At 38.3% G+C, this 18,204-nt stretch overlaps 2 protein-coding genes across 5 annotated transcripts in view; one reads left to right on the forward strand and one right to left on the reverse strand.

Annotated features, from left to right (window-relative positions):
- Positions 1-6,120: 6,120 nt before the first annotated feature.
- Positions 6,121-9,177, reverse strand: Jrkl (JRK like). Its single transcript, XM_052752243.1, has one exon. It carries the CDS (start codon positions 8,770-8,772, stop codon positions 7,198-7,200), a length of 1,575 nt encoding a protein of 524 aa, XP_052608203.1. The 5' UTR covers positions 8,773-9,177; the 3' UTR covers positions 6,121-7,197.
- Positions 9,178-9,294: 117 nt separating this feature from the next.
- Ccdc82 (coiled-coil domain containing 82) overlaps positions 9,295-18,204 on the forward strand; it is a 41,721-nt gene continuing 32,811 nt past the window's right edge. For 3 of the 4 annotated variants that reach the window (XM_052752202.1, XM_052752228.1, XM_052752210.1), the window contains exons 1-4: positions 9,295-9,420; positions 9,851-9,967; positions 14,867-15,588; positions 16,024-16,219. In XM_052752202.1, coding sequence (XP_052608162.1) covers positions 14,881-15,588; positions 16,024-16,219 — 904 coding nt within the window. In that variant the 5' untranslated portion in view covers positions 9,295-9,420; positions 9,851-9,967; positions 14,867-14,880. The remainder of the gene's footprint in view (positions 9,421-9,850; positions 9,968-14,866; positions 15,589-16,023; positions 16,220-18,204) is intronic. The other variant, XM_052752219.1, reaches the window with a different exon arrangement.

An 18,204-nucleotide genomic window follows, 5' to 3' on the forward strand; every position in this document is an offset into this window, starting at 1 on the left:
TCTGGGTGAGAGACAGCATTCAGGAGCTGGGCCTTGGTTCCACCTCCTGAGGGGTCAATCCTTATGTAGAGGTGCCGGGCAAACTGAAATGAAAAAAAAATGTGCCTTCCTAATGGGATGGGCAGACAAACATGACAGACAACACAAAAGAGGGAAAGAAATAGGGGTCCCAATGCTTACCTGTCAAAGGGACTGAAAGAACACAACACTGAGGGGCCTTCTCAGCAAAGCACACTGGCTTGGGGGTGCTGTCAAGCACCATGAGTAAAGACAGGGAGATGATCAGAACCTGCCCTGAGAGAAAGTAACAGAAGCCCCCTGTTCAAGCACCAGATGTTGCTGGATTCTAACAGCTCCCTCTGGGGGAGGGGGTGAGAAGGCACGGTGTCAATGACACAGACACTGGGAGTCAGTTGAAGGCAAATAACAAATTCCTTTATTTAACAATGGAGAAGACTTTATATACCCTCCTCCCAGCACCCAGTCTGTGTCCCAATATGGTAGCATTGTGTGGTTGTCCCTCATTGGCTGGACATGATCAGGAACTCTGACAGTGACCAGGAACTCTGACAGCTCCTGTTGCTAGGTCCTCAGGCAGACTCCAGGTTGGCTCATAAAGAAGTACCTTATGTGCATGCCTTGGCAACTGGTCTAAGCCAATTTCCTCGACCCTATGGGCCTGTCCTACTATAGGAGTCAACTCGGATCTACCTTGAACAGGTCAGAGGCACTGTAGTTGTACCGTCACAATACAACATTTAAGTTTTCCAACCTTCCCTGGTTTTGGGACCCCCATCTCTCAATTACCAGGCCCTAAGAAAAAAATTCTCTCCCTAAACTTAACTTTATCTTCTGCTTTGAGCATCTTTCCACATCCAAGCAGTTCTGGATGATCCCACAGAGTCTGGACAGTGAAATGAAACAGCCAGCTATCCCAGGACATGGCCATTATCCCAGCTTTCTCAGGTTCACCCAAAGATGTCAAAGCCCCCACGTCAACAGGAAGCAGTCTCAAGAACACAGTGCCCTCATTCCCGCCTCATCTGCCACCCCTTCCTATTTCCTCACCTTTTTATAATAAATAAAAGGGAGGAATGTCAGAATTCAAGCATTATACTGGCCTGCCCTCAGAGTCCTCAGCTGCAGCCACGAAGAGCACCCCCTGTGTGCATGTGCTTGTTAGTACTCAGGCATTTAAGCTGGCCTGCTTGGGGTCCTGACAGAATACGTATTCATCTATGGCCACTTCCTGTGTGAATTTGCTAAATCCCCTTATAAAAGGCAAGCTCCTCTGATTTCCCATTCTCTTTATCTGCTGCTTCTCACTTCCAGAGGCCAGCCTCTGTGTCCTTTCCCTTCTCTTACCCCAACAAACTTCCTGCATGAGTTCTGTTGTATGGTGTGACTCTCCCCCACAGCCTCTAACTATAACAGTTATCAGGTCTCAGAGATGTTGCTAGGAGACCTACAGTCTCACCCCCCAAAGCTATCTGGACTACTACTGAGGTTGAGAACGTCTATTTAGGGGCTGAAGCAATGGGTCAGTGGGCAAGCATGAGCACCCAAGTTTATATCCCCAGCACCCATGTAAAAAGGTAAGTGTGGTGGCATATGCCTATAACCCAGTGCTGGGAGGCAGAACAGAAGGATCCCAGGCCCTCATTGGCCACCTTGTCTACAAGAAATGACCAGTTTTAAGTTCAGGGAGAGACCCTGTCTCAAACACTGTGTGGTGATAGAAGCCATCTCATTGTTAACCTCTGGCTTCCACAAGCACAGGCACAGAGGTGTGTACCCTACCACACACACAAAGAAGTTCTGCTCTAGAGTAAGTAACTGGCAAGAGGCAGAAAATTAATGTTTGTTGTTCCTTCTTGTGTTTGGCAATGTTTGAAAAAAGGAAAGAGAGATGAACTCAGCAAATAGCTACAACTAGAAGTAAGAGGGCTAGAAACTATTCCAAATATGTGGGGCTTTTATAGGTCTCATAAATAATCCTCTAGAGGCCAACAGGAGGAAGGAAATCTGACAGAAAATGCAAAGCTTTCCTTGGACTTTCAGTTAAACAAAGCAATTCATCCTTATGGTTAAGATTACACTAAGATTTTTTTTCCTTCTGCAAGTATTTTTTGCCTTGTGTATACTAAGCAATTGTCTATGGAAATACTGAGAGTCAGACAACATCAAGGACAACTCACCCTTCTAGCAAGATAACCTCGTGTCTCTCATACCAGAATCAGTCTTTCATTTATACCCCTTCAAGACGTAAGATTTTGTTCTCCATTGTCTCCTCTCTGCTGTAAATCTGAATACAGATAGTCTCAGTCATATACCACACATATCCTAGAACACTGTATAAGATACAATAGTTCCTTGAAAGTTAAATATTCACTAACATAATATTCTGTAAAGTGCTGATCCCCTGGTGTTTGATCTTTAGATGTCCATAGCCCAGTACTAAGAGACAAAAGAAAAAAAATCACTCCATGACAATTCGTATGTGTCCTAAAAATAATTTTCACACTAGGAGTGTGTGAGAAAGTAAGTGCCTGCTCCTACTCTCCCAGCTCTAACTGCATGTGGCTGTGTGAGTCTAAGTCCCGTGGACCACTGACACTGCTTTTAACAAGGCTAACACAAGTAAATCTCTATGGGGTACAGTTGGTCTAAGTGTCAAGTTTTAATCTTTTAAGGAAGTTAGGGGCTAAAAAGTGAACTAAATATTGGGACTCAAGTAGCACCAAGAATCCTACTTCTCAGCTGAAGGTATACATCTGAACTTTTGATGATGGAGTGACTGGGTCACATAGAAAGATGAAATCACCCAGGAGAAGCACAAAACAGTATCCCAAAGCAGAAGGTGTACAGAATAGAAACCACTCAAGAAGTGAATAAGCAAAATCTGATTTTCTTTACAGAGTGAATGTCACACTATGTAAATAATGTCAGTTGTTTTATGTGAATTCACATAAAACCAGATTGTCCTTTCAAATGTGTCCCTGCCATGTACTCTTTTTTTTTTTTTTTTTTTTTTTTTAATTTTTGGATTTATTTTATGTATGAGTGCTCTGCCTACATGTACAACTTTACACCAGAAGATGGCATCAGATCCCACTATAGATGGCTGTGAGCCACACTGTGGTTGCTGGGAATTGAATTCTGGACCTCTGAAAGAGCAGCCAGTGCTTTTAACTACTGAGCCATCTCTCTAGCCCTCAAATGTGTTCCTTTTCCACCCCGATTTTATGATTCTTAAATAATAACCTCTCCTTTTATATATATATTTTGAAAAACTTCTTGCTATTTTTATGTATGTGTTTGTGCCTACTTGAGTTTTCTGTGCACTGTATGCATGCAGGAACCTGCAGGAGCCAGAGACACCACTGGGTCCCCTACAACTGTTGTTGGGGGGCAATCGTGGGCCACCATGTGGGGCTGGGAACAAACCTAGGTCCTCTACAATAGCAGTAAGTTCTTTTAACTGCTGAGTCATCTCTCCAGCCAGTATTACACTACCTTAAATCCAAAAGACCCACCAGTTTTGTGCATATATTCAGTAGATTTTTGATTCACTAGATTTAAGCAGAAAGAATTATATTTTTCTCACTGCCACTCTCCGTTTCCCCATAAAGCTCAAATCTCTCAGAAAAATTAACTCTCACATAACCCCTCAAAATAGATCCATTGTCCTGGAATTTCTGACCATGAGTCATGTAAGCTTTGTGCTACACACTTTACAGGAGTACTTAGTCAACATGTATCAACAGAGAAACTGGCAAGACAAGAGACAGCGCCTACAGCTGATCTCTAATAGGCAGTCAAATGGTGTCCTGATTAAGATAATGGGAACAGGAATTGGGAACTAAGAACTCATAACTTTGAGGGCAGGTGTAGTGTTCAAACAACTTTTAAAATATCCTATCAAATGGGGCCAACTAGTGATTGAAGGCATTTAACTTGGCACTGACTCAAAATTCCCTATAGGACAAAGCAGCACAAACCAGAACCCCCAGATGTGGCATGCTGAAATGCACACATCATAAAGTGCAGGTCACCATAGGCCACATTCCCGTGTACATTTCCTTCTTTTCCTTTAACTACAACCTCTATTCTTTCCCCTATATTGTCTTACTTGGAGCTTATGACCCCTTTCATCTGTAAGTGTATCCATCCATGCTCATATGCTTTTAATAATGTGTTGAGATGATCCACATGAGATAAAGAATGAAACTTGGTCAGTACCAACTTTGCAGGCAAAGGGTCAAAACTTCCAGAGTCTGATCTGGTGGTTTATTCTTCTTACACATTTAAGCATAGCAAATCTTTGGGAAAAGGTTTCCACATGACAATTATCACAACAAAGCTTTAGGGATAGCTACATAGAAACTCCCTGGCAAAGTAGCAAAGCATCTGTGACCTTTGTAATAAGAATGAGTTCTACTGGCTAATAAACAGAGCTCGGGGTTAGGGCCTACAAGAAGGATCTGTGATAAGCATAAGGATAGATTCTACTGGTGGAGGATGCAAAGTACATGGGGCTTCTTTCATAAAAGTTCTATTCACTGAGAGACAAAGTTCAGGATTAGGGCCTAAACAATGCTCAAGATACTGGGGGGATTCAGGTGGAAGCTGGCTCCTAATAGAATAGCAAAGGATAACCAGGTTGTTTCACCACCTTTACTTTGACATTCCAGGTGACCAGGTATCACTGACAATACAAGTTTCTCTAATGCCTACTTTAAGCTGTGCTTCCTACAGTAATGATTTTCAGTATCTCCAGCCTAGCAAGACTTCCATATTGATAGTATGACAACTCTTCTATTTTCTTCAACACAGTCCTGTGAACTAAAAGAAATCTGCACACAAACAGTTAATTTTGCTAATACTGGCTTTAACTAGATTGAAGTGAGAAATGATTCTGAGCATTGTGACCTGAAAACTAAAAGGCAGACAATCCAAAGCTTCAAATGCTATGACTGATGTAAAAAGGTTAACAGTAGCACTACGGAATAGAGAGGAAGACAAATCTCAAAAAAGAATAAAGGAAAAGGCAATGGTTACCACCAGTGCACTGGGAAACAGATAAAATTCCCATATGTGTGGCAAGTGATAGAGGGAGGCAGTAAATAATAAATACTGAATACTGGGAAAGAGTAAGAGTTTAGCTAAATTGATTAGGTAATAAAATTATATAGGCTTTTAGAGTCAAACACCTGAGTTTAATGTTTACTTGGACCAAGTAATAATAAGAGAAACCATAAGAATTTCCATCTAGTTCATAATTAAGAGGACTAAATAGTAAAAGTCCACAACTTAGAACACAAACAATATTCAAGAAGCATTCTGGACTAATACAGAACTACTAGTTTACCCAAAGAAGAGGAGTTTCCCAGTCTAGAGATAGTCACAGATTCAAGTGAACAAGTCAAGGGCACAGTGAACCTTTTACAAGTGTTTAAAACAAATAGCTCAACAATCAGGATGATTTGACCACTAGGTGGCAATGGTACGGGTGCATTTCACACAAAAACTATGTAAATCCAGAAAAAAGAACCAAGAGGTTTTCTAGTGTATATTTTCATTTTATAAAAAATTATTTTATATGCAGTTTAATAATTTTTATCTAGTTCAATATGCATGTTAACTTCTAATGCCTTTTTTTTCCACTAGGCACTAAAAATTAATGCTTCGAACACAATTTTAAACACTTACCATAAATTAGTACTTTGAAAAATCTAGACACACACACACACACACATATAAAACAAAGATAACATAAATTATGGGAAGATAAAAATCCTTTTTAAAAGTTTTAGAATCCCGCCGGGCGGTGGTGGCGTACACCTTTAATCCCAGCACTCGGGAGGCAGAGCCAGGCGGATCTCTGTGAGTTCGAGGCCAGCCTGGACTACCAAGTGAGTTCCAGGAAAGGCGCAAAGCTACACAGAGAAACCCTGTCTCCAAAAACCAAAAAAAAAAAAAAAAAAAAAGTTTTAGAATCCCAAGACAACAAATGGAAAAAACAAAATATTCAAAACTGTGACCGATTCTATTTCTTTTAATAAATTGAGCCCAGACATGCTATAATAAATATAATTTAATCTTAAATTATAGTAATCTTAATACATGAAAACTATTTTCAATAGCATGGATAAACAGAATTAAAAAAAATTGTAAAAACTCTTAAAACAAATTACAGAATTCCTTTTTGTGTTAAAACAATTTTTATCTCTAGCACTTCCTAGTTATTTGTGCTTTCTTCAAAAAACAGAATACAAACATATGATTTATCTAAAATAAAAACTTTATTTTTTTCATATCAAATAAAATCAGCCAAGTATGACAAAATTTTCAAGTTATAGATATTTCTAAATATCCAGTAAGAAAAATTAAATTTCAAATTTCATGTTTCCCAAATAGTAGTGAGAGTTCATATTATTACATGTAATAATTAAAAACATTCATGAAAAATTAGGTAAATAAATAATTCTATAGTTATCCAACTCAAAATAAAAAAAATCCTTTTCTTCTTTGTATAAATAAACCTAATGTTTCCCAAATTGTCAACACCCAGTTTCCTCCAAATGAACAGATCAAAATACCTCTCAGAAATCAGCTTTCTAGTTTCTCTCATTGAATAATTACTTCCTACATATAATTCATTTCCAGAATTATCTTTTCCACCCACAAAAATGTAAGAAAACAAATATGATTCTAAGTTATTTTTATAATTCATAGATTATTTCTACCATCATTACTGAACTTCATTTTTTAGTTATTATATAGCATCCTGAAATCTAGTCATTTAATTCTCAGTCTATACAAATAAAAAAACCCAGATAACCACTTAAGTTGGTTAGCACAAGACAAAATTGCTATTTAAGCCCTCAATTCAACAAAAGAATTCAGGGAAGTGCTCACTATATCTAGCTTTTAAAGCTAGAAAATATAGGGAATGCCACTCTTAGGTCACCAATTTACAGAAGCAAATATATGAGTATGTGTCATTTATATCTATACACAAGTAGTTTGTTATTAACAAATATGGGGATAGACACACAATCCTCAAACCACTTGTTACATTTTTATATGTATTTCATAGGACTACGTTTGACAATGTAGAACACGAAGAAATTAAACCACATTTCAAAGTGTCACACAAATACAATTATAACAAAAGATAAAACTCAAATGTTGCTATTGACTTGAGTTTGTCATTTTCTGTTTATTTCTGATGGTGGCTCTAAGTTTCCGTATTACCAGTCTGTCAGGTAGAATCATATCACCTTGTTGTTCTAGATAATCTAATAAATTCTCAGTCCACTGGAGAGCAGCTGTATGATTTATATGTTTCTCTGGAATCAGTTCAATTCCATCCTCATCGTTTTCACTGGAATCATCTGTCTGGCCTTGGGCTCTTCTGATGATTTCACTGTCAGTTAATACTTCGTAACCTGGCTCAGTACTGTCAATCTCAAGCCACTTTTCCATATTTTCCAGAGTCACATTCTCCAGTCCTTTGGTATGCTGTAAAATGGTGGCCACAGTAGCCCCAGAAATATCTTCTTCATCAAAGTCCAAACCTCCTTTTTCCTCTATCGCAGGAAGAATCTGTTTCCAAGCTCTGCTAATGGTAACTGGCTTTACTAAGTTCCATGCCATTGCTATCTCATAAAGTGCATCCAACAGAGTCAGCTTCTTCCAGAATGACTTCAGGTCATTACCTTCTTCCAAATTGTTCTGGAGAAGACCTGCTCGATAGTTTCTTTTCATGGTTGCTATGACTCCCTGATCCAAGGGCTGAATCGATGAAGCTACATTAGGTGGTAAATATTTTGCAAATATCTGGCCATCATCTGACCTCAGGACATTTTCATTTGGATGTGTTGGGGAATTATCCAGCAAGAGCACAGCTTTTTCCTGTAAGCCTTTAGATCTTAAGTACTCTCGAACCTGAGGTACAAAAATCTTATCGAACCATTGCCGGAAAATGGAGAGATCCATCCATGCACCTTTCTGGCTGAAATAAGACACAGGCAGGTTTAAGGTGTCAGTGGACTTGAAGGAGCGAGGTTTCTTAGCTTTACCCACAACACAAAGTTTAAGTTTGTGTAAGCCTGTTGCGTTGGTACAGCACATAACAGTGACTCTTTCTTCAAATGAGTTATGCCCAGGGACAGTGCATTTACCTTTAATTACTGCAGTCCTGGAAGGTAGGCACTTCCAAAAGAGTCCAGTCTCATCTGCATTGTAGATCTGCTCTGGCTGCAAATTCTCCCGTTCGATAAAATCTCTAAAGTTGTTACAAAAATCTTCCACAGCAGTCTCATCTCCATTTAATCTTTCATTTCTAATGTTAATCTCTCTAATGCTGTGCCGCTGCTTAAAGCGGGTTAACCACCCAGCGGAAGGGTTAAAATCACCATCCATTCCCAAAGCGTAGAAAAAGAACTCTGCCCGTTTGGCACAAATTGGTCCAGATACGGGATTCCCTTTCGCTCGCTGCTGATTGAACCATTCTAACATTGCTCTGTCTAGTTCCTCATACATGGATGGCTTCATAGATTTTCTCTTAGCCAGAAGACTTGTGGAATCAGAGCTGCTTGCATAAGTTATAATCTTTTCCTTATTTTTTCTTATATCCCTAACTGTTGTTTCGCCAATTCCGTATATCACCGCCAACTGCTTGGAAGAGCCTCCATCTTCGAGTTTCTTTATTATATCGAGTTTATCTTTAATAGTCAACACCACCCGCTTCCGCTTCCCTGACATGGTGAGAGTCTGGCACTCACTCACACTGTGGCAGCCCTTAAGATTCCTCACTGAGACTTAACAGTCTGGAGCACCCGACCGGCTTCAGCCTCTGAAGCAGCCTGACGCTGGGACAGCCAGGGCAAGGCAGGTGACAGGGAACTGGCGGGGCAGGCCTTCAGCAGAAGTGAGGCGGAGGAGGAGGCCTCTCTTCCTTCCCCTCGGACAAGCCGGACTGCGGACTTGTGGCCGCAGGTCTCGCTGCAGCCCGGGCCCGGGTGCAGGCCCTTCACGAGCCCTGCCACACCCCGAAGTCAGAGCAGAGCGGAAGGGGCTCCCCTTCCTCAGGCAGCGGGCCCGGCGGCTGCCCCGCCCGCACCCGGGCCGTCGGCCCCAGCCCGCTCGCCCGCTCGCTCGCCCGCTCGCCCGCCCCGGACGCCCCACGCCGCACTCCCACCTCAGCGGCTCCCCAGCGGCGGCGACGCAGCCGCTCCTCCCTTCGCGCGCGCTCCCGGAAGCCGCGCCCCAGCTCGCGCGCCTCGGGCCCGCCCCTGCCCGCCCGGAGGCGGGACTTCCGACTCTTCCAGGAAGTGGGCGGGACTGTCGGGAAGCTGGGCGGGGACGGAGACGGGAGCAGAGGCGGCAGCGGAGCCGGGGGCGCTTTGAAAGGTGAGAGCTAGAGAATTCCTGGCGGGAATTCTCTCCCGGGTCTGGTTCCAGTCAGAGAATTAATGGATTGGGGGGACGCCTCGCCTCCCGTAGAGCCCAGGCGGATTCCTGCGGCGCGGAAGGGACCGGCGGGTTCCCTCAGTGTTGCGACCCGCCATCTCTTAGCTGCTCGTCACGGACGCGGGAAGGGGCCCACAGAGTCTCCTCAGACACTGTGAGAGCACAGCCGTCCATGGGTGTCTCCTCAGACCCTAACCTGTGAGAGCTCATCCCTCCATGGGTGTCTCCTCAGACCCTAACCTGTGAGAGCTCACCCCTCCGAGGATGTTTCCTCAGACCCTTATCTGGTTGTGCACAGCTCCTCCTGGGCGTTTCTCAGCACATCCCTATCTGGGTAGACAACCCCTGTTCACGGTTCTTGTTTCTCTAGACCCTTCTTTGTGGATGCACAGCCTTTCTGCAGTCTTCTACCAACAGCCATCCCTCCATTTTGGAGCCTGAGCACCCGCTTCCTGCATCTGGGGAATGAGTCCCGCCAGAAAGCCAGGTTGGTAATCATGAATGTGACCCTGGTATTCACACCCCAAAGGATCTTTTCTTCTCTCAGACATTCATCCCTGCTGGATTTAGGGAGCCACAGCCCCGTCACAGATGCTAATGAGTGAACTAGTTATCCTGGATGCCAGGCTGGCAGGACCCACTCTACGCGAGATTGTGAAATACTGAACTATGATATCAAATGGGAGGCATTGGCTTGCCTCTTAGTATCTTTGCTTCATCATTTCCTTTTTTCTGTCGTGTTATGCTGCCCTCTTTTCCAGCTGATAGGAGGACTATGATAGATTGACTCAGACCAGTGTGACAAAAACTTAAGCAGAATCATGCATGCAGCTCTCAAAGCCTTTATTGTACTGGTTTGGTTTCGATGTCCCTAGTAATTTCGTGAGATTGTGAGCTCCTTGGGAGCAGAGACTGCATTTATTTCTCCTAGTAGCGCCACTGCTCCAGAACACGTGCTGGCATTTTGATAAGTGTTCAATAGCGATTTCTTTGGTTTGTAATATTTCCTCTCCAAACCACCATATAAAAGAAAACATAAAAGAGGGTTGATGTTCTATAAATATCACCAGTTAAATCCCTTCTGGTAGAATTTCCAAAAGAAGCATAGCGTTTGCATTTCAAATCAGAGATAAGTATCATCTACCTACATTGTAGAGCAAGTAGGTGACTTCAGTGTTAAATATTTTCTTGAGTACAAATTAATCTCAAATTCTAAAAGAAAATATTTCTTCTGATGAGAGATACAGGTGGCACAACACAGTACCTTCCTTTACCTGTAAAGTTACTTTGAGAGAAAGAACACATTCAAATCTGAATTATCTTTAAGTCACATCCTTTGGCAGACATCAAAGTTAATATGTGCATCTTACGTGATAACCATGAAACACATGATAGTATTGACCTTCATTCACTTATTTGGTGTTTTCTGGTGGAGTCTTTGTTTTTTTTTCTTGGCCTGAAGGTAAGATAGCTTGATAAAATTCTCATCTGAATTTTTTTTAATTCAGCATAAACAAAACTTAAACCCATTTGCATAGATTCTTTTGCAGGTGAATTCTAAACATGGAGATGTCTTACCTATGAACTAGGCTTCGTTTTCTCATTTTTCTCCTCTAGATTACTCACCTTTTTCCTCTGACATTCTTTCCTCCCCAGAAAATTTAGTCAAGCTATTCATAATTCAAAAAGAAGAACTAACCCCATTCAAAAAATCTCCCTTTTGATAACAGGTTTATTTTACCTTATTGATAGAAATGACAATTTTGAAATAAGACAAACCCTGGCAAATGTGAAACTTAAATAAAATATACCTTCTGAAAAAATCAAAGTCTTCATTTTTCCGTAGAAATTTTTGCTTTGGACCTTACCAAGGATTCCCTTAAATTTTGTAGTTCATGTCATCAATAAAATGGTTGAGGGAAGTCTGCAGCTTTCCATCTCTTGCATTTTTTCTCTTGCCTAATGGATAATTTTCAAAAATTTCTGAATTAACCCATGGGCACTTAAATTCAGTTACATATTTTTAGAAAAGCATGTTAACTCATCATTTTGATGGTTGTCTTCTGAAACTAAAATTTAGCATGAATAAGACATAATATTACTTTAAAGTGTTAATTTTTTACTGTGTGGACACACATGATATTACCAGCAGTCATTGTGTAGCACTGGACGGGGATCAGGAGGCCTGGCTTCTAACCCTGCTCTGTCACTAGCAAGCTCTGTGATCTTTGGTAAGTCATTTAAACTCTATGTACATGACTTTAATATTTGTATATGAAAATAAATAGTACCTTCTTTGGAAGATCATTTTCAGGATTTAAAAATAAAGATGAAAGTATTCTGTTCAATTTTAAATACAGGTGATTTCTTTTATACCTTCATTATGTACAGTCATATGTCTTCTTAATAGTGTGATAGTCTTAATCATTTCTACTATTGTCCTAGAAATTACCCATTGTAAGATAAATGTCCTTTGAGTATGTTGTAGTTTCATAAGAGCAATCTGGTGTATGTGAATCTGCTTTGTGTACTAAAATAAAATCATCTTTCACTTTAACATTTCTTCCTGTCCATATTTACTTTCATGTATCTATTGAAACCATGTTTGTCTTTTTATTGAAGTGTCTTTCATTATTTATCCCAATTCACACAAGTTTCCTAGAAAGCTTTATGATTTTGTAATACACATATGCAAAATTGGCTTATGAAAATTTGTATGTGCTTACAAATTCTTTACTATATGACTTCAAAACATAAGCTGCCTAGTTATTCTAATGTTTAACAAAAAGTCTTTTCAAAACTATTGGAGAAATTAGGTGGACATAGTGTAAAGCAGTGGAGCATGCAAAAGGTATGCTTTGAATAATAATTAGGGATTTTTTTTTTTTTTTTTTTTTTTTGTTGATTTTTCGAGACAGGGTTTCTCTGTAGTTTTGCACCTTTCCTGGAACTCACTTTGTAGACCAGGTTGGCCTCGAACTCACAGAGATCCTCCTGCCTCTGCCTCCCGAGTGCTGGGATTAAAGGCGTGCGCCACCATCGCCCGGCTAATTAGGGATTTTTTAAAGGTAATTTTCAGTACATATCTTTATTGTTTTTTATCTTTGTTGACTTCAATATAATACTTATGTAGATTATAACCAACTGTAATTCAAATAGACCATTTGGTTTATTAAATGGTATTTGTTACTATTATTGTTACATTAGTTATATCCTATAGCAGATACTATCAAAAAGTTACACTTCAGCCTATGCTATACAGGTTTTTTTGGTGTATAATCTTATAATTTCTGTTGTTCTGATTTTATATGAGAAGTTACCACTATAGGGAGGCATACTGCCTTATAACCATACCAGAATTAGTACAATTAATATATTTTCTCTTCCAAGTAATTGGAATGCTGTAAATTTGGTTCAATAATGCCAACCCTGCTTAAAATTATTTTGGCTTTGTAATTTTGATACTACCTTTATAGTTAGTTACACAATTTTTAATATTTTTCAATGATAGTTAATCTCTATTTTATAAAGATTTCTTTCTCTAAGTTTCTAACAATCCCTTAGAAGTGAGACAAATGAAGTAGATGTTTGAAGCTAATATTTGGAATATAAAATGTAAGCAGTGTGATTATTTTCATAATTTTGGATTATTTTTGTTTTAAGGTTCTATTTTTGTTTTATCCCTTGGTACTATTATATGTAGAAAGACCAGAAATATTGTATGCTATTATAGAATATTGTTATAATAATTTTCTTAAGTTCTTACACATGTACTATGAGGTCATATTACCTTATGATTTTACTTCTATTCCTTGACAACCACAGAAGTACTGAATTTCTATTTATCTTACCTGTCAGTATTTAATACATGCTTGTGATAAATTTAGTGAAATATACTTTATAAAATCACAGACTGACAGCTTTGATTTTTCTTCCTTGTACTATACTCTGATTTGCCATGAAACTTTTAACTTTTTTATTTGACCACACTATTGGATTTATTTTGTGCTTTTTAAATATAGTATAACTCCATTTCCACTTCACAAAGGAATATAGAGGCTACAGTCTTAGCAGATAGGTTCTCTCTCTGCATTGTATTGTCATCTCTTTTGTCTATCAGTTACTACATTGTAACTTTGTTCGTGTAACTTGATTGAGCCTTTAAATTTCATGTTATTTCTGTTCCAAATCAAATCCTTCTTTGCCTGAAGATGAATCATCTTTGTAATTCAGTGTATGTGTGTGTTGAACACATATATGCAATGTATGTGAGTTTGCTCCCTGATGCAAGTATATGTGGACACCAGGGATGGATGTAGAGATATCTTTCTTGAGTATTTATCATCATCATCATCATCATCATCATCAGTCATTATTATTATTGTTATTTGAAACAAGATTTCTCACTAAACCTAGAACTTGTCATTTCAGTTGGACTAACAGGCCAAGGAGCCACCCCTGAGATTCATCTGTCTCTGTTCCACATCCAGTGCTGGGTTTGGTGTGCACTGTACCAACCAGTTTTTAATGTGGGTAATGAGGATCCCAACCCAAGTCCTCATGCTTCATTCCAAGCAGTTTACCCACTAAGCCATCTCTCATCCCTCTCTCTGTAATTCTATTATTGTTTTCTCTTCTTGTCTCCTTTTTTTCCTGCCAGAAGCTATGTATCCCTTTTAAGTAACACTTACTAAGTATGACATGTTCTTTATCAGTGCCAGAGGTTTTTTTTTTTTTTTTTTTTGGTTTTTCGAGACAGGGTTTCTCTGTGTAGCTTTGCGCCTTTCCTGGGACTCACGTGGTAGCCCAGGCTGGCCTCGAACTCACAGAGATCCGCCTGGCTCTGCCTCCCGAGTGCTGGGATTAAAGGCGTGCGCCACCACCGCCCGGCTCAGTGCCAGAGTTTTGTCCATACTATATTTACTTATCTGAAATTACTTTTTCATTATTTTTTTTTCAAATCTAACCAGTCCTTGAAAATTGTGCCTAATCAGCTCTGTTCGTGGATGGTCTTTGGTGAACTAATTGCCTTACTAATCTTTCTATATCTTGACATTTCTATCACATTTATTTTTATTACTCATCAATACTGACCACTTTGAATTTTTCTTAATTATGTTTGCATGTTTAAGTTTTATAAAGTTTTGTAAATGACATAGGACTGTGATTTTTCTGTGCATTCTTTTCAGCACAACATATAGCATAATTAAGAAAATGTGTTCAAAAAAGTAATAGTTGTTCAATGTATTATTTGTACATTGACTATTCTGCGATTTTTTTTTTTTACTCAACTATCTCGTGATTTGGCTTTGTGAACCATTTAATGTAACCAAATTAATGTGTGCTATGTATTCATTGTTATGTTCCTAATAACTTTATTTTGTAGAAGCTTAAGTGACAATGGTACACGAAACAAGGAAAAATTCTAAAACCCAAGTACCTGAGCAAAAATCTCGAGTTGATTGGCGCCGGACTAAAAGAAGTATCTCACAGTTATTTGATAGTGATGAAGAGTTTGATAGTGATGAGGAACTTGAACTTGATAGTGATGAAGAGCTTGATAGTGGTGAAAGTATTGATAGTGATGAAGAGCTTGATAGTAGCCAGAAGCCTGGTATTAATGAAATACCAGAAAAAGAAACAGAGCTTAAATTAACCAAAGTCGAAAGTGAGGGAAGCAACAGTAAACTTCTTATGAACCCTGGCAATAGTTCAACAGATGAAGAAAAAATGAACAAAACCAAACATAATGACTTACCAGATGATGAAAATCACCCAGGTCAAGAGGAGGAGGATGTCAACAAGCACACCAAACAAATCACAGAGGAAGATGTGGAAGATGAAGACATCAAGCCAGGAAAAAGAAAAAGGCTGTCTTCTGTAATGTATGACAGTGATGACAGTGATGACAGTGATATCCTAGTTAGAAAAGCAGGTGGTAAACGTCCACGCAGGGTGGTCGAGGAGGAGTGTTCTTCACTGGAAATGGAACAAGAAACCCCTGAAAAATCATTAATTACTCGAAAGCGAGACCACCACCAGAAGCTAAAGGAACTCTCAGAAAAATCACGCCAGAGACAGAGACGCAATAGTGGTAGAAATTTTGAGGTGTGTTTTATTTTGTTGGTTTATTGTTGTTAAATTTTTACTTGAAAGTAGTTTTTATAAATATTAAAGTACTGAATCTATTCTATTTCCAATAAGTTAGAATATTTAAATAAGCATCCCTGACTGTTGTATTATGGTATTTAATAATAATTTATTGTGAGCCTTACTCTCTCTTTTAAAAACACTGAAAGACTATTTGTTGTTCTGTATGGTCTTTCCCATTCTTAATTGCTCATATTCTTAATGTTTATTTTAAACATTTTACATCACATAACCAAAGTGTATACTTCTTCAATTTTAAAAGTTCAATATTTAGCTTTAAAATATGTGCTTAATTTTGTGGATCCATTTTTTGCCTTCGGATTTAACTTTATAGCCATACTGGCTTTTCTTAAGACATAATATTTACTCAAGCATTTATTTTCATTTAATTAGGACTCTGAAAAGGAATCTTGTTCAAGTACTGATGAAGATGAGGATGAGGATGATTACAAATCTGACGAAAATGGAGATGATTATATAATTGATGATTTTGTAGTGCAAGATGAGGAAGGTGATGAAGACATTAAAAATCAACAAGGAGAAAATTTGACTACATCACAACTGAAATTAGTAAAACAGAATTCTATTTGTAAGTTAAATGTGAAGACAGTGGTTTGTGTCTTGTTCAAATCATTATATAAAGCATCAAAGCCTATCAATATCATCTTCTAAATTATTGGTTAAGAACTATGGTTTTATATTCAGGTATTTTAAATTTGACAGTAAATTTATTCCAGTGGTTTCAGGAATTCATTTCCTTTAAAATACTATGGACCCCAGCAAACAAGCATTTATTTTTGTCAGGCTTACTTTGTCACTATTTACCACTGTAAATATAATTGAAAACACATTTATTAATTAAAATAACATTAGAAAACTTATTTTATTGACAAAAATATTTTATAGAAAATAACTGTTTTCCAAAAATGGAGACTGACATTGTTCTGTGTTCTTTGAATCACTTTGAACATGTATTTTTAAATTTATTTGTATGTATGTGTACCTGTGTGAGTTTATGTGCACAATATGCATGCATGCAGGTGCCCACAGAAGCAAGAGGGCATTGGATTCCCTGGAACTGGAGTTAAAGGCAGTTATAAACCCAATGTGGGTACTGGGAACCGGACCCAATCCTCTGCAAGAGCAGTAAGCACTGTTAACCACTTAGCCACCTCTTCTGCCCCATTAGATGTCTTCAGTGTGATCTCACTAGAAGGCAGCTGCATTCTAATATCTGAGTTGCTTTCAGTCTGCTGTAATATATTGTTTTGTTGAAGTACATGAAACAGTTTGCCTCACACTGATATGTAGCTGGAAAAGGAAGAATATTTTCGTACAATTTCCAAAATAATTGGGATATTCTCATCAGATAATGTTAATACACAAAAATCTGACAGGTGATACTTTCCTGAAGGTACTGAAACCATATAAATGAACTAATACTCATATTACAAACCATTGACAATTTTGCATTTTGTTGGCTATTTTACCCATGCATGATTCTATAGTAGGACATTGGTCATTTGGAAAATAGTAGTTTGCTGTGTCATATAGATACTCCATATCTTCACATATATCACCATTTTTTTTAACTAATATCTGTTGATATCATGGCTTCATCAGACTATTCCTATAATATTGAAAAGCTGTCATATGCACAGTTACTGCATACAAGTTTTTTAGAATTGTGATTTTTACTTAAATATTTGACTTTACTTTTTGGCAACAAACAGTAAATTATACTTAAAGTGACAGGCTCACATTGTTCTTTCTTGAGAAAACATTTGATGGATATTAATTGAATATCCAGTTTGTCACTTTTCTTTCAAGTGAAAATGGTTGTTTCATGACAGATGAAGCTTTGCCCAGTTATAACAGTTGCATGAGTGATTTTTCCTCAGAACCACCATTCTATTTTGGCATGCAGTATAAGTTCATTTTATAGAGTACTAAAAGACTTGTTTGTTAAATTAAAGATTAATGGCAGTAATTATTTTTACTGCCATTAATCAAGGGTATTCCTAAGTAAAAGGATAGTTTTTATCATCGTACCTCACTGTGGTGACTGCACAGTTGTTGTCTGGCGCTAGTGCTGTGCTTTTTGTGAAGGGGCAGCCATTTTACCCATTGTACTTTTGCACCATCAGTGAAAATGTCAGAAAAAAATAGTGTTTTAGTGTCAATAATTGCATGGATCTTGCTGGTATCTTTAATAGACGTTAGACATATACTTGCTCTAAAACCACTGGTTTTTACCAAGCTTTTTGAATTTTCACACAAACAGTGAAGCCTACCAAAAATAGGAAATTTTCTTTTTGTGTGTGTGTATGTGATTGATATAATTTTAAATAAGAGAATTTGAAAAGTTGGAGTGTATTTAAATATGCATACTACTACTTGGATCCCTATAATTTTACATAAATTTAAGGATTGTCTTTATGATATTTTACAGTTCATAGAAACAGGTTCATATATTAAAGAATACATTTTTCTAAATACTATTTTAGGAAAATCATATTTACTAAAATTAAGTATAGCAGTTCAACTTATATTCCACAATTTGTAATGAAACAA

This window comes from Peromyscus californicus, unplaced genomic scaffold (genome assembly GCF_007827085.1).
Source record: "Peromyscus californicus insignis strain IS unplaced genomic scaffold, ASM782708v3 Scaffold_11__1_contigs__length_118956290, whole genome shotgun sequence".
Classification (NCBI taxonomy): Eukaryota; Metazoa; Chordata; class Mammalia; order Rodentia; family Cricetidae; genus Peromyscus; species Peromyscus californicus.